Below are 17,293 nucleotides of genomic sequence, written 5' to 3'. Positions count from 1 at the left end.
TGTGTGTGTGTGTGTGTGTGTGTGTGTGTGTGTGTGTGTGTGTGTGTTTGGAGGGGGATGTGGGATGACAAAAGGACTCTAATTCATTCCATATGAGGATTTCCTGAAGGAACTCAGGATCTTTAGCTTAGTGAAGGGGACATGGTAGTTGTCTTCAAGTATCTGAAATGCTTTCCTCTGGAATGCAGACCGGATTTTTTCAGCCTGGCCCCAGAGGACAGAAGAGCAATAAATGGAAGTTAAAAAAGAGGGGCTTGCTAAGCAAAAACTTGCTCATGACTAGAGCTACCCTGAAGTCGACTGGGCTGCCCCCATTGCTTAGAGGGAAGGTTCTTGTGCACTGGAGGTCTCCAAGCAAAACAAGGTTGGAAGAACACTCATTCATTTTGAGGGGATTCTTGATCAGATGCGAGACTGGCCTGGATGACTTTCCCATTTCCTTCCACCTCAGGTTCTGTTCTTTCTAGCAAGAAGGACAAATCGACTCAAGGTAGAGAAGTACAATAACCCAATCTGCATTTCTGAAACCAAATTTTAAGAAATCTGCTAGATGTTTCAGGAGGTCAGAGACCAGCACAGCAGGGAGCTCAGCAGGAGGCATTTTCTAAAAATGCCTGGCTCAGAAAAGGAAGATTCTAAAAGAGAAAAATCAAATTGAAGTCTAAAGCTGTTAACAAGGCTAAACACAGCAAGTGTTTCAGAAGCCTTTTGGCTGAGACTTAGGGAGCTGAAATACTGTTTTAACTGTGAATTACTTAGAAAAAAAATCAAAAGAAAGCAGAATAAAAACCTAGCTAATTTTTTTTAAAGCATGCAATTCAATAACCAAACCAGTCTCCCAGCTTCTCGGCAGCAAGGTGCTGCCTAGGAAAGCTATTAAATGCAAATTTCTCCCATCCATGGTAATCAGGCTGTCAGGCTGGGCCCCCTACTTCTTTGTCAGCGATAAAAGGGATGGCAGATGTGCTCGGGGGTTCCAGAGACACTGAATGAACAGAAAGCTTGGCGAATAATTCAGAGAAAAAGAAGTCCCCCTACACCCCCCCCCCTTTATCCCACCACTAGATCCCAACTCCATATCACATCCTATGACTGGGAGGTTCTTACACTTACTTAACTTACACACACATACCCCATACTCCCAGTAACCTCACCCTCTTAGATTTCTCAAATGGGAGGAGGAAATTTTTTTTTGATGGAGACAGGATTTTCTTTCTGATAGAAGCGAATCACCATAGTTAACAAAATACCAGCCTCTCTATCACTGACAGCCCATGTAAGGCTCCAGAGATGCCCTAATGAGGTACTTCTCCTGGGATCCAGAGTTACCCTGCTCTTCTTAGGTGCCTTGGGTCCCAACAGCCTGCTATCAGAGAATACACCAGGAAATACCCAACAACTACAGTTGTTCTGGACCTAAAGAGGGCTATTTCTTACTTATCTGTCTCTTTCGGTCTCTCAGAAATAATCCAGATTATCAATAGGCAAATGTGGAATCGTAGAGGAAAAATGTGATGTTCTTACTACAAATCAATTGGAGAAGAGACCCAAATATCAGTCTTAACTGGCCCTCAGGGCATTTTTGTAAATTAGTTTGAAGCAAACCTTTCTCCCTGAACCTTTCCCCTTGTCCTGCTTCGCAAAAATTTGGAAGTCATGACCTCCTCAATTTTCTCATTACTTCCAGGGCAAATCAAGTTTACCTCTTAGGACCTTCCTACTGGGCTACGGATGGGTAAGGATTCATGCATTCATGTTTTTGTCTATTTGGTGGGAAAGGACATGGAGTTGTATCCAAGCATGAAGTTGTCTGGGAGAAAACTAAAGGAGAAAGAGAGTTCTTTTCCTCAAGAGGCAAGCCCCATTGCTCCCTATCCTTGGCACAACTGCCTCAGTGTCCCTAGCCTATCACAGGCAGCTCCCAGGGCAATAAGGAGCCCCACCTTCTATCAAGGCTGGCTAGCAGCCAACCTAGTGGCCCAGACCTCTAGTCTTTTTCCCTTTGTGGGGAAGGATATTCGATCGCTGCTGTTCAGTTAGCACCATAGAAACGTGAAAGATTATTAAAGTTAACCATATTTTATGAACCAAAAAATCAGGATACCTGGTCAAAATATCTTTCTTTTTCTTGAGATTAGTCTGAGCCTAAAAAATTGAGGACTAACTCTGCAAACCATGGGGCAAATAATGCAAAAATCAGTTTCAGAAGAAGGCAAAAGGCTTGAAACTGCAGTGCTGTGGTGACCAAGTAGGAAAAAAAAAAAAGGGCTGAATTCTCCTGAAGGGGGCAGAGCTCCAAGGACTGTAGGAGATATATACTCCTAAAGGACCTCCTGCCCAGAAGAGAAGGAAGCAAATCTATCTTGGGCCAACTGCCACATTGTGAAATAGATTTACAATGTTTATAATCTCTAGGGAACTGGATCCCATCTTTCTGTGCATAGCAGAACATTATTTACAAGAATTCCTTTTCTCTCCTGGGGACAGCCCCACAGACCAACCCAAATACCAACCTTTTATTTTAAAGAGTATCATTTTGTGCTAGCCACACCAGATATGTCGCTACTAGCAGCAGCCAGATGCCCAGTACCCATCATTTTCAAGGTCTTGCCAAATAGAAGCCCAGCCTAGTTCAGGACTCTACCCTAGTCTGCCTAAGGGATTCTAAAGGCTAGAAAATGGGAATGCTGGCTCTAATCAAAGAATAGACAAGAAAAGAGGTGACGGGGACAGGAAGCGCTGGTCAGCACAGAGGAAACTGCAACTACATTCAACTCCATGCTAGGAGGGGAGGGGGAAACAAAGCAGACACCTGGTAAACACTTAGTGAATGAAAGGGAACAGTCTCTAAGGTTCCTTCTAGCTCTAAATTCCTTGAAACCTATGAATGATGGATACAAAGGAGTATGTCAGCCCCTTTCCTTCAAAAATACGTGAAATTTAGCTGCGGAAAAAGGACTGCCATATACAAATAGAGCTAAAAAGGCAGCATGTTACAGGAATTCTGAAGAGGCAAGGGGATAATCAGGGGGAAGCATTGCAGAGGATTTCAGACTTGAGTTGGGCCCTGAAGACTGCATAGGAAGGAAACATGTAGAGATGAAGGTGTTCCAGGAAGAAAAAGGGAAAAGGAAGGGAACAAGCATTTACATGGTGCCTACTACATGCCAGGCACTGTGCTAAGGGCTTTAAAATATCTCATTTGAAAGACTGGCATTAGCAAGTATACAGGGGCAGAACATGCAAAAGGCTGCTAAGAGTGCTGCCAGTCTAGCTGAACACAGTGTTAGAACACAGAGGAGGAGGAAATAAGGTTTGAAAGGTGGGTAGGGCAAGTCTATGGAAGGTCAAGTTAAGAAGTAAGGACTTTATCACATGGGCAACTGACAGGTTTGGAGGGGAAAAGTTACACGATAGTCCAGATATAGAAAATATTTCCACAGGCAGAAAGGCCTAGTAGATAGCAGACTTTTCTAAGTCAAGTCTTCTATTCATTAAAGAGAATTTTTGACTGTTAGTCTATAGGGAGATACTTGTTTTCACCACAGGACCTGGGCTCCACTCTTCCCCTAATCAGATTTGGGATCACCACTACCTGTGAAATGCTTCTACCAGACATCTTCAGGAACCAATATCCAACACAAGGTTTATTAAAGCGCTTTCTGATGCTTAAAACCAGCAGCAGGAGGAACCTGAACCTGACCCCTCTCCCTGAAATCAGTATCATCTGGGCAATCCTACCCCAAGTTCCACCAGAAATGAAGTGACTTCAGATGTGGTCCACTACATAACAAAGTTCTATGTAACATCATAATGGAATAAGTAAGGGCATAGTCCTTCAAAAAGGGTTTCCACATAATAGGAACCTTAAGACAAAGGGAATTCCAATTTAAACCTGGAAATGTTTGTAATAACATGCACAGAAAAACAGCATAATGACTAAAAGAGCCCAAATCTCCCTGGGGTGGGCTCCAAGCCCTTCAAGCCCCTCCTCCTATGTAGTCTTGTTCACATCATCCCATAAGTCTTCCAGAGTAGGTGGGTAGACAGACCCTCTGCCTACCTAATAGGTTTTAGATCTTCCTCTAGTGCTTTTCATAGTTTGCAGACAGATCCCACTTAGCGCAGCACTCATTTCATTCTTTCTATATGGCAAGCCTACCACCTTTTCTGTTGTTTTTTTTTTCCATGGCCCTGTGTTTCATTTGTGGAAGCATATTTTTTTTTTTAAAAAAGCTTCCTTTTTAATTCCTCTTGAAATATTTAGAAATATTTTTCTCTAAAGCTCTTTCTAGACTCTTGGGGAAAAACCCCTTGGAAAGGCAGGTGACTGGTTGAGAACAAAAAGGCCTTTTCTGAGGTGAATGGATTAAAAGGCAATCCCCACTCTACTCCTAGAAGAGTTTAGCCATGGGTCTGTCACATGGGAAATGCCTTTTGCACTCCAGTGGGGGCATTCTCAACACTCTTCTATTCAATTTAGATTCTAGATACAGATCTCTGGGAGGGACTCCACTGATTTCTTAAAGAGAGTAATCCAGGAGGAAAGGATTGGGATGGCAATATGGTTGTTCAACTTCTGGAATATTAATGCAGGATTGTATTTTACATATTCTATGGTCATTTCCTTGTTCATAATTCTTCTAAATGTTACCTGAAATCTTCTTGGGGCAGAGAGTCACGTCAGAGGGCATGGGGAACTATGTGAGTTTGAATATTTCTCTTGAAGCTACAAATGGTTTGGATGTAGGTTGATGTTAAATTCAACAAAATTGCTTCTGGCAGATTTGAGCCTAAATTGAAGAACAAATGATCAATATTTATGTTTTTTCTTTGATAATCGGGTAGGGAATTTTGGGTGAAGAAACTCTTTCCATCCCACACATATCAGTAACTGTTCTGCAATGTATACTGAGAGATCTGCCTGGGTCACACAGCCAGTATGGATCTATCAGAAGTGAGATTTGCACCTAGGTTTTTCTTTCTGCCTTTATAAGGTCCAGCTCTCTATCTCTTCTATGTCTTGCTTTTCCTTCCTTGTCATATGCATCCTTGATGAAGGCTCCATTTCTCATGTGCATACCATTGGTAGTAAAAAGCCACAGCCTTCTTATACCTACACCACGTCTTTCCCATGGTGACCCATGAACCAGACAACTATCACGATACCTGACATCTTTATAGTATTTCCAGGTTTGCAAAGCACTTAACACATATTATTTCATGAAGAATAACAGTTTTTGTATTAGAAAAAAAGCTGCAGAGTAGAGTTACTGAAGTGCCCTAGTACCAAGACTTCTAAGTCTAAGCTAAGAAAATCCTTAACCCAGGATATGAAAGGCTTATGAGTATGGCTCTCTTTTGGGGTAACAGGAGACAGATCTCCTATATTCCATTAGACATGCCTATGCTGTGTGGGGCAAATTATTCAACTCCTACAAATTAGAAAAAATGAAACTTTTTAAAATTTTTGTATTTTTAAATATTTGTAAAGCTCCCCAATATCCACAGCAAAATAGGGAAGAATTTGTACCTCTAGTTTTTTGAGGAGACAGAGAGATCAAGGAATAGAAATGAGGGTCACATAGAAAACGTGACAAAGCGGAGTCTGAAACTCAGGATGTCTGTTTCCAATCTTTCTATTATAACCTTACTTCCCTCTTCTTTTTTAGTGGGGAAAATGAAAGGAGTTCTCAGGAATTTCTACTCTTGGTCCTTAAACAAGATGACTGGTCTGCCCTGAAAAATCCTAACAATTCCATTGTAAAACTCACAAGAGCATAATTTTTCCCCCATTGCAACACTCATCTGTTATGTTCTTTTAGCAGCTACTAACCAAAAAATTATGTAAGTGAATATATTGTAGGTGGGCTTCTATACATAAAATGAATATGTATGTTGCATATGTAACAAAACCAACTGAAATGAATGCTAGATAGAATGAGCCAACAATCCTCACAAACAAAACAAAAAACAAACAAGGACAATAAGAAATCTAACCTGGGTACATCTCTTGTCAGATGGTGTGAGAGATAAAATTCTTTTAAAAGACAGTGAATAACCTTGAAACTCAGGTCTTTCCTGACTCTGAGGAGGTGATCCCACCTTGAACTGATCTGTGCACATTTACAAGAATGCCTTCAGTTGGATTCAAATTTGTGCCTTTGATCCTGAAGGACAGGAAGGCAAGAAGGCCTGCTCTTCTTCTGGCCTCAGTAGCAATGAGACAGACCAAAGGGAAAAAGGGGCCTGCCATTAGTCTATATAGAAGTCATCCACAGAAAGTGTCGCCCAACACTTAGCAACTTTCAACCAGCTTCACTTGAGCATCTACAACTGTCCTTCACAGTAACTCCGACAGTGCCTTTTCAACCAAGAGAAGCAAGGAAATTTAAAATACTCAAACACAAAAAAGGGCTTTGTGTAAAGCTCAGGAATAGTTATTATCAGTTCTTTAGACAACTGAATTTCAATGCCTATTCAGTGCGCTCATTCAACACAAATCTGCCAATCTATAGAGTTTATCAGAAGTAAACAGCTTTTTAAGAGGCCACAAGAACCCTCCCACTCCTTCTCCAGCCAATCAGTTCAGTAGGCGTCAGAGAAGATGGAAAGATAAAGAGAAGGACCATCCTTTTCACAGAGGCCAGTTCATTTAATTGCCTGTCTCTTAGAGGGCAACAAAGCCACCAATAGTATTCAGGTTTCAAATTCTATGGGTGAGCAACATCAGAGCCTCAGCCCTACAGAGCTATCGGGTGCATTATCATAACATCTGGGTGGGGGGCTGTGTTGTCAAAACTCTTGATTCACACATATTTCTTTGGACAGTCATACCATCCTAATGATAGGGTGATGGGACCTGAACCCCTAAAAGGAAAAGACCATGTCTTTGAAAGCAACCCAGTCCTTGAATCTTCCCTCACATTTCTCACCCAAGGCATTTGGTCGACCTCAGCCCACCTAGATACCTGACTGTCCTTTCAATCACTCTCAATCCTTTCACTATTGCACCTGGCCCACCCCAGGCTATTTACCACTCCTTAATTCCATCCAGATCTTTTCACTGCTCCTTTTTGTATAAGTATCAGTCTTACTCCCATTAAGTTACAAAGTCATTAGGAATCTAGCCTGCATTATTGGCTTACAATGAACTTTGCCACTTTGACTGGAAGACAGTTGAGTGCTTGACTTCCTTCCAGGCAGATTCCCCTGTGCCCAGACATTTTGGGGTTCCCAGTAACCCCAAAGTGCATTAAGATGGCACTTGGCAAAAATATTCCCACAAGGAGATAGAGACCAAAACTGACAATACCTTGGTTAAAGAAGGTGATCCAGAATTCCATTTTCAAGGCAAAAGGAGACCTAAGTATCTATCCATATGTCAAGTAATAAAGATTATCACGGCCAGGCTATAAAGACAATTAAATAAACAATGGAAGCAAATTCTTTGGAAGGCCAAATGTGGTTTTCCCTGGGGAGAAACATGCTGGAGTGGCATTCCTCAAAGAAAAGCAATCACTTCTTCAAATACAGGCTGTCTGACATACTCTATTAAGTTTCATGGGAGTCTTGAAAACTGGATTTTTGTTCCAGCTCTGCCATTAATTTGTGTGACTTTGGGCAAATCATTAAATCTCTCTGGGCCTCAATTTCTTCCTCTATAAAATGACAAGACTGAAGAACCTTGATAAAGTTACATGAACCTCTAAGGCCCCTTAGCTCTCAAGACTTCAAGGTCTAGAACTTAGGTGCTATGTGCCACCCAACCCCCTTCTCACTCATCTTTACTGTGTAACCAGTATTCCCTTCATTATTAGGAAGCTCACAAAGACAGATGCAGCCCAATGCTGTAAGAGCAAGGGGTTAGTCTATGTTTGGATTAAAGGCAATTTGCCTTGGTCATAATTGCGCAAGTCTCTTCAATCTCGAAATTTTGCCTGCATCCCCACTAGTAGGTTCAATTACTTTAAAAAAAAAAAAGTAACACTGGTTTCACTACCTGTGACACTGTTGGTACTCCACAAACTTACCCTCCTCGATCACCAAGAGATCATAGAACAGTATGTTCTGACATCAAATGTGGAAAAGAATAGTATAAAGAAACCTATACCCCGAGCCAGACAATGCTACTGACCAGCCTAGCCCAATCACTTGGAGCAAGTGACTGAACTTCTTCTAGAGCTCAGGGAAACTATTATACCTAAAGATATCTTCAGTTAACCAGGTTGTGCAAACCACAGGGAGCAGTAGCATATTTGTATTGAGAAAGCAACAGAGTAACTTCAAAAGACTCAACTTCTCCACGCACTCCCATCCTTGGGAATAATAGCAAGCTGCAAATGTCACAAAGATCATGGAAAGAGGAATAGCCCTTTAGTGCTCACTCAATATCAAACATCTTGAAATTCAGATGCAGCCAGCCTAATGAATGAGAATAATTTCAGCAGAATCCCTTCAATCCTTTATTAATCCCCTATCACTTCCTATAGTGTTCCAAACTTTCCCCACTCTCCTGAAGCCCCTAAACATCAGCTTCCGGGTCTTCTCTGAAGAACTGTGTTCTTTATTGCCATCAACACCTTTCTATCCCAGCTCCCTGATCTGGCCTCCTTTTCACACCTATCCTGCCATCTCTCCTCCTGTCTCGAAGGTAGTGAGGTCTGTCCCTTCTTGTTCTTTCCTCTCTCCAACATCCTCAACCTCTTCCACTAGCTCCTTAAAACATAAATAGGTCTTTCTTATGTTGGCTGGGAAAAAAAATATTACATTCCTTTGATACTGCTGTCCTTCTCTAGTTACCTGCTTTCAACAAACTTTTGTAGCTGCAAATGAAAAGCCTACACCTGACATCTCTATTTCCTTATCTATTCTCTCCCTAATTTCCTTGTAATGTGGTTTCTATCCACTCTACTAAAATTGTTCTCGAGGTTACTAATGACCCCCTCATCACCAAATCCATCGCCCTTTTCTCAGTCTTCACTTTCTTTGAAGTCAGGAGGGAGAAGAGGGATAGGCTTGGAGTGAAGGAGATCTGACAAAATGCTGCTTCCAACACAGACTAGCTGACTAGCTAGTCCAACCCATCCAGGAAAAGAACTCCCACTGTCACCACTCTGACAAGGGGTTATCTAGTCTCTATTTGAATGAACGTTTTCAAAGAGGAGGAAATCACTGCCTCTGAAAGGAGGCCAGGCCCAAGCCACTTGGGCAAGAGTTATTGTTTGGAAGTTTCTTTAGACATTAAACTTAAATTTGTCTCTTTGAACTTCCACTTATTACTCCTGGTTTCACCTTCTGTGTGACATCTATGCTACATGGATGTCTTCCTCACCAAAAGGACAATAATTATGTCATCTTTATCTCTTCCCTCTATACAACACCAAAGTCCCAAATACAGTACTATGTCATATAGCGATCTGTTAAATAAAGGAGACCATAAAAGGATCTGGATTCAAATGATGATGCAAGTCTATCTACAAGCTGGGTTTTTAAATAAAAGCTACCTCCTGGTGGTTCCAGACACTGATGTGCCATATGAATGTCTGGGCCAACTGAAGACTATTTTGTAGAAAATGTTTCTAAGAACCTCCCCAATTCATCTCTACTAGCCATAGGGGAACGAAAGAAAAGAAAAGAACTCAGCCACCTCCAAAAAGAGTGAAGTTTCCAGAGTTAAGGAGCTGCTACAAAGCATAGTTCGAGGTCCTCAAACACAGAAAACAACCCCCAGGGAATCGCTAATGACCAGCAGGTACTAATAGGCTGGGGGTGGTGGAGGTGGAGTGAAGTTTACAGAGTAGAGAATGGAAAAACTGCAAGGCACTTGAAAAAGCCCCAAACTACAACAGTAGAAAAGAAGCAAAATTGCACATGAGGAAGTTTTCCCTCTGCTTCCTCCAAGGTCTTGCCTGATCTTTCGGTAACTGCCTCCTTTTCCAGGATAAGTGGCAAGGCAGGCCAGTGTAAACCCTTTGCACATTTCCAGATCAAACCTCATGTTTCCTCCTTAAGACCTGGAAAACCACTGTATTAGGGAAAACTGAAACAACAGGCTTTTATATCTTTTTCAGGAAAAATGGCTTAAGGTGGTGCTAATGGCCAAGGTACAACTTATAAGCCCTTCAAATGGGCATCATTAGGTCTGGCACCTTGTCACTGAGGTTGAACAACCAAAGCAAGGCCTTCTGAGTCCATCATTAGCCCCTTGTTCAGAATAAATGAGAACAGGAGCCTTTCCTTCATCCGCCCAATCCAAGAAAGTAACTCAAGTTTCATGTTGGTTTGGGAACAGAAAAACAGAGTCCTAATGAAAGAGACAAAGCCAGATATGTGTAACATCCTGGGGACATGTTACAAAAATTAGACTCTTCAGTCCAGGAAGTTATGGTGTAACCCCTCTCCTTGTTTTGTCCCAAGCCCTGTTAAAGCATGCAGTGACGATGGTCTTAGGACTCCTCTGTGTGATGGCCAAGGTACTGTCTGCTCAGTCTGGAATTCTCTATCAGAAAAGTCTGGACTTGAGGATTTCACAATCACAGTACAAACCCTTACAACTACCCTGCCATAAGCAGGCCTTGTCTCCCTGTCCCTTCTTCCCCTCTGCTATTTGGGCACTGGCCTTTAACCATACAGATGGCTTGGAGAAATTGAAGAGAGGTGCTCGCTAACACCGAGGTGCTCGCTAACATTAATTGCTTCCATCAGAAGAAAGGAATTATTTTGTTCCTCTCTGAGATGCTGCTGCTGAGATGATTCTGTCAGGGCTCTCTCCCTACTCCAAATGATCTTGTATTGACTTCTCTGTGCACACGTTACACCTCCCAGGAGAATTCAAGTTCCTTGAGGCCAGAGGCTGGATCCCCTCTGTATCTGGTACAGAGTAAGCCCTTCATAAAACAAGTCTCTCCATAGTTACCAAGAGAAATGGAGGGGCTCATTTAGGTATCCTGGCAAATGTTCCTCTGGCCCTTAGCATCCATCAAAGGCTTGAATCCAAGAAGTGATTTAGAGGCTAGGGTTCTTAGAGACCATCTACCCCAATGCCCTCATTGGACAGGTGAGGAGGCAAGCTAGGCAACTTGCCCAAGATCACCCAGGGGAGTGAGATCTGGGATTGTGATCGAGGTCATTTAAATCCCAACCACATGGCCAATGCCATCACACCCAAAGAAGAGCAATCATCAAGTTATCCACATTCTGTTCACCCCTCTAAGAACCCTCAATATACCCACTCAGGATGAGAGAAAATGTGGCTCTTGAAAATCCTACTCTGCCAAAGCTTTTTACTCAAAATTTAATGAAGTCAAGAGGTTCAGAAGTCAAGAAGCTTAAAGGGAAGACTCTCTATTCTAGATAGGTCTTGAAGCAACACCAAAAAGTAGCATAAATATGCCCATCCCTTCTCCCTACTTTTCAACAGGATTGCTGACAAGAAATTTCTACTCCCTCTGGACAGGGCTTAGGTAGAAATTAAATTCTAGAGCTTTGGGTCTCTACAGAACTCTGGAACTTTGCATTGAAGAGTTTCAAAGCAATAGTCCTCAATCTTTACAAAGAAAAAGAGCCAACTCATCTGTGGTCAGCCTCACAGTTGGCCAATGATTTGACACTGCGGGGTGGGGAGAGGGAAAGGTTAGGGAAAAAGAACAGTCAAGGGTAACTCTAAGATTACAAACCTAAGAAAGTGGAAGGATGATGGTGCTCTTAATGGAAATAGAGAAGTTTTGAGAAGTTTAAGAAGGAAAATGATGAGTTCCATTCTAGACATGTCAAGTTTGAGGTGCCTAGAGGATATCCAGTAAAGATATCTATATCTAAGAGGCAGTTCTGGTCATATGGGACTGGGGCTTAGGAAAGAGATTAGGGCTGGATATATAGATCTAAGGATACAGCTGCAGAGATAACTGATCTTATGGGAGTTGATCAGATCATCAAGAAAGACAGTACAGAGAGGAAAGAGAAAAGGGCCCAGGACAGGGCCTTGGGGCACACTTACAATCCAGGGAGTAGGGTGAGGGGGAGATGGGTCATGGAGGATAATATTACAGGGAATAGTCAGAAAGGTAGGAGATCCAGGAGAGAACAGTGTTATGAAAACCTAAGAAGAGGGTATCCAGGAGGAAAGGGTGGTAAAGAATGTCAAACACTGCAGAGAAGTCAAGAAGGATGAGGACTGAGAAAAGGCCATTAGATTGAGCAATTAAGAGATTGCTTAGAAGACACTTTCAGCTGAGTAGTTGGGTCTGAATCCATATTGCAAAGAGCTGAAAAGTGAAAGGAGGAGATAGAGTGGAGATAATAAGAATTTTTTCTAGGAATTTGGCTGTGAAAGGGAGGAATTGGGATTCTACCTTGAGGAAATACTTGGGTCAAGTGAAGGGTTTTTAAGGATGGAGGAGAGCAAGAGCATGTTTGTAGGCAGCCGGGAAGGAGCCGGTAGATAGGGAGAGACTGAATATTAGAAAGGGGGATGTTCAGATGGACAAGCTCCTAGAAGACATAGGAGGTAAAGAGATCAGGGTACATTCAGAGGGTCTGCCTTGGTGAATAGGGCCACCTCTTTGTTAGTTTCTGGAGCAAAGGAAGAGAGAAGGGGGGATGACATGAAGGACTTCGGAGACATGGAACAGAGAAGATGAAGCTTACTACAACTTTCTTTTCTGGATGAAGTAGGTGCTCTGTTGAAAGGAAGAGTGAAGGAGTGGTACAGAAGGCTCAAAGAAAGATGAGAAGGTCTGGAACAGCTGCTATGGGGAGAGTGGCAGAAAGTCAACTAGGAAAGAATAAAAGGATTGCCATGCCATTAAGCCTGGGCCCAACTGGCACAATGATATGAATTCCTCTAGGGACATTCAGCAGTGCCTTAGAAGTGAAGAAGGTAAGATAAATCAGGGTTTTACAAGATGTGAGTGGAAATAGGACAAGGGGGTATGAGATTCAAGAGTAGAGGACAGTGTACAGCCGAACTAATTAATTTCTCAAAATGGTTAACTGGTCAAATTTTCAAAGGGAAGGATGACTGACTAGGAGAAGAGGATGGGGTAGAGTAGAGTGACTTAGAGAGGTTGAGAGTGATATCAAGACCATGACCATCTTAATAGTCTTAAGAGCTAAGATCATTCAGGGGTAGGGAACCTATGGCCTCAAGACCACATATGGCCTTGTAGGTCCTTGGACTCCTTTTATTAAGGGGATTCGTTTTGTGAAGTTTAGATTCAGTCAAAGGGCTGCACTTGAGGACTTAGAGGGCCACTTGTGGCCTTCAGGCCTCAGGTTCCCCACCCCTGAAGGCCACAGAGGAAGCTGCCCAACTAGGAGGCCAGGATGTTTGAAGGGGGATCAATAAGTATTTAAGTCCACAGTAGGAGAGGACAGTGGGATGATAAGCAGGATGGGGCGGGGGAGTGGATAAGAGCAATTACATCTGGGTAGAGATACCAGATAAATAAAGTGAAGAGATGCTGCCGGGAAGGGGGTGGGTGGGGGTGTGTGTGGGGGTGTGTGTGTGTGTGTGTGTGTGTATGATGACAACAAAGGGAGTGTGGCAGTATAGCAGTGAGAATCAAGGAGCATGCCTATTCCGGAATGGGGAACATAAGTGCATCCAGTACTGGAGAGGACAGTCTAGAATACAGAGGGAAACCAGGAGGATGTCTAAGATGAAGGGAAAATTACTGGAGGCAGAACAGAAGTTCCAGAGGACACAGCAGAAGGGGAGAGGGGAAGCAGGAGGGTGACTTGAGAGTGGAAGAGATAAGGTAAAAGGGAATGAAGGAATGGGCAGTGGGAGCAGAGGGAAGGGATTCTGCTTGGGCAGGTTTGCTGCCTTGGACTCCTATGCCTGCAATTCAAGGATTTTTTCCCCTTCATACACTCCTATCTTGAAGTATACTGGATGGACTACTGACTGTTCCTTGACCTCAGGGTGCTCTCTTTCACCTCAGTATACCCTTTGACTGGAACAAGACTCTGGAATGAATATTTACTGATGTATGTATACTATGTATGGGTTCAGCTCTTTGGAAGCTATAAGAGAAGTCCAAGACAAGGTCCCAAACCTCAAAGAGTTAACTAGTTGAGTAAGACAGTTCACAGAGCTTAAAAGGTCCTCCATACAACCTTCTGAGCTTACTACTTCAAATCCCTACTCTACAATGGCTTGGTTAAAAGTCTTCCCTTTCTTCAGACATCCTCCCTCTGCCCCCAGCATAGCTGAATTTTAAATTATACAATGGAGGCAGTTAAGTGGATGCTTTCAGTAGAGGTGGGAAATTTGGAAGAGAAAAGTAGCTCTTGCATTTTAACTTCTAAAAATTTAGCTACGACAAAGTGAAATGTTTGAGTTACCCAGCCCACAATCAGAGAGCAGGCTTTAAACTACTCACTAAGAGGGTCACAATATAAATGGTGAAAAAAGCACAATGTGGAATGAAAGAGAAATGCAACAAAAACTTGAGAGAGGTAAAGAGTATCCAGAGAAGGCGGATCAGAATAAGAACTTAAAAGTGAAGCATCTAAATAGAGACCTGGGAGCTTTGAAAATAACATGTGAGATTTTCATTAAACCAAAGGATTCTCAAACTAATTTTCCTGGGGACCCTTAATACTCTATGTACAAATACAAATAAGTGGAAATGCAACTAAACCAAATGCATCCTCTAAATGAAGAAAGGTGGTCTTTTCACCTTTCCAAACTGGCTCCCCCCCCCAAAAAAAGAATAATTTTGGAGTTTTGTTTTTAAAAAATCTTCCAAGGTTTTCACAATGATCTCATCTCTATATTTTCCTCCACACACCTTAGTTTCCCCCAATGCCTCTTCTTTTCACAAGGTCTCCTTTCTAAACAGCTGCCCTCCCTATCTAAATGAATATATTTACTAAGTTCTAAAACTTCAATCTTCACTGCAGCCTGACCAAAGTCCTTCATTCTTCTATTCTAAAAATCTATTTCTTCAGTAATACTTGCCTCTTGATCACAATTTTTAACAGCCCAGATGCCACACTGCATTTCATGAAACCCACTTCTCCAGAAACCTCACTTACCACCCCCATCCTAACACCTAACCATAAAGCTCAAACTTGCCTTTAAACCAGGCCTTTACTTGATTCCCTGACTCACCCTATTCCCTATAAGCTCCAATTTTTCCTCTTCAAAGATGTGATTTGTTCTCATCAGTCCCTAGCATTTCTTTTCCCACCAGAACCTCTTCTTTCTTACTCCCAAACCAAGTCTTCCTTCACACCATCCACTGGGCCCTTAAACTCTACCCTCTCCAACTATCCAACCCCACCCCGAAAGCTCTCACCCTCAATCAATCATCTGCTCCTTATTTTCTTAGACTTCCCTACACATCCTTCATTACTCTTCTCTCATCCAACACTCTCCCACATTTCCCATGGCCTCTTCCTTTCACTTGGCCTCTCTTTCCTCCTCCTCCTCACAAATCTCACATTCACTTCCTTCTTCCCTCCCACTACTCTCCCTCCTCACTCCCTTCCATGTAATTCACTTCCCAAAGCCCAGTCTTCTACTCTCCCACCCTACCAACTCCCCTAACTCTATTCCCACACTTTCCCCCTACTAAGGCCCTTCACATGCTCTCTGCTGTTGTACCATTACCCCAAAACTGCCTGGCCTTTACTCTCCTCACCATATCTGTAGAAGATACAACTCTGGGGGGAACAGTTGTTAACTGGATGGCAGTCAGGATGCAGAGAGCCCTTGGCAGGCTAGAACCACACCAAGCAGAATCTAATATGATGAAATTTAGCAAGGGAAGATGGACAGTTGGGTTCAGAAACTTGACTTCACAAGTAGAAGTTGAGGGCAGCATGTTTACACAGTTTTTCTAAAAAAGATCAGGAGGTTTCAGTGGGCTTCAAGCTCCATATGAATCAACTGTGTGATACAGCAATCAAAAAAGCTAAGGCATTTTGCGGGTTGAATTAAGACAGGCTTCTAAGAAGGTCAGACATGGACAGGGCGCATCTGGAGAAGGAAAGGCCATTGACAACCAGGAGTGTGTCCAGAGGAGGGCAGCCAGTCAGGCCGTCAATCAGCATTTATTAAGTGTCTACTCTGTGCCAGGCACAGTGGGCTGAATGGCCCTGGGTCCATGTCAGGAGGCTCTGCTGAAGGATCGGGGCATGCTTAGGCTGGAGAGGAGAAGGCTCAGGGGGCATCGGGACTGAGCGGCAATCAGGCGGAGGAGGGACGGCCCGGGGCTGGGGGACCCCAGAAAGCAGGACCAGGAGCAAGGGGCCAGCACCTACAAAGGGGCCCAACTTCCCACCACGAGGCCGGGAGGGGAGCTGGGTTCCCCCTCCGTGGAGGCCTCCAGGCCGCCCCCGCCGGGGAAAGGGGAGGGAACTAGACGACCCCACAATGGGGTGTCCTTCGAGCCCCCTCCTGGGCCCCTCAGGCCTCCCTTCCCCCCTCCACACCGTCCCCCACGCCGCCCGGGTCTGCCGCGTCCCCTCAGGCCTCCCTCCCTCTGCCCCGCCCGCCCAGGCCCCCTCCCCGGCCCCGGGCCGGCTGCACTCACGGCTGTAGAGGGCGATGCAGGCGGCGTCCTGCCCGGTGCGGACCTCGAGGCGCAGCGCCTGCTGCTCCGCGTGTCTCTGGATCTCGCCGTTCGCGTCCCCGATGGTGAGGAGCCGAGCGCCGGGGAATACGGACACGGCCACGCCGGGCCCCGCGGCCGCCACGCCGCCCGCCGGCCCCGAGCCCCCAGCCGCCACTGCCGCTGCCGCCGCCGCCGCCGCTGCCATCTTAGATCCGGCTCCAGGCCCCGCCGCCTCCTCCTCCTCCTCTGCCGCCGCCGCCGCCGCCGCCGCCGCCGCCGCCCGGGCCCAGGCTGCAGCCAGCACAGAAGCCGAGGCCGGGGTGCAGCGTCCCCTGGCGGCTCCTAGAGGCCTCGCAGGCGCTGCCGCGGCCCGAGCCCTGCCGCACAGCGCCCCCTACCGGAGGCGAGGGGCACCGCGGGCCGGGCTGGACACGCCCCCTGGCCGAGGCCCGAAGCGTGAGAGCTCCCCATGTCCCTGGCCGAGTAAGGCCAGGCCGGGCCGCGCTGCGCTGCGCCACACCTGCTTCTGCCCGGGCCTTGTCCCTGAGGGCCTGGCGGGTGCGCGCATTGTGAAGTGCGCTGCTTGCGGGCGAGCGAGTAACTGCACAAGCTCTGCACCCGCCACCAACTGACTCCCCGGGGGTGGGAATGACAGTGCCCCTGCCTGCCAGCTCCAGAGCCTTCCAAGTTGCGCCCTCCACGTGCCTTCCCTGGCCGCGGCCACG

The 17,293-nt window shown here is 44.9% G+C and overlaps 1 protein-coding gene across 2 annotated transcripts in view; it reads right to left on the bottom strand.

The window, feature by feature from the left end:
* The window catches only part of CARM1 (coactivator associated arginine methyltransferase 1), a 50,529-nt gene extending 33,756 nt beyond the window's left edge, over window positions 1–16,773 (bottom strand). For both annotated transcript variants that reach the window (XM_027851230.1, XM_027851231.1), the window contains exon 1: window positions 16,548–16,773. In XM_027851230.1, the coding sequence (XP_027707031.1) occupies window positions 16,548–16,773 (226 nt within the window). The remainder of the gene's footprint in view (window positions 1–16,547) is intronic.
* Window positions 16,774–17,293: the final 520 nt, after the last annotated feature.

Source organism: Vombatus ursinus, unplaced genomic scaffold (genome assembly GCF_900497805.2).
Source record: "Vombatus ursinus unplaced genomic scaffold, bare-nosed wombat genome assembly UNPS02009173.1, whole genome shotgun sequence".
In the NCBI taxonomy this organism is placed as follows: domain Eukaryota; kingdom Metazoa; phylum Chordata; class Mammalia; order Diprotodontia; family Vombatidae; genus Vombatus; species Vombatus ursinus.
This window is presented reverse-complemented; position numbering and strand designations above follow the sequence as displayed.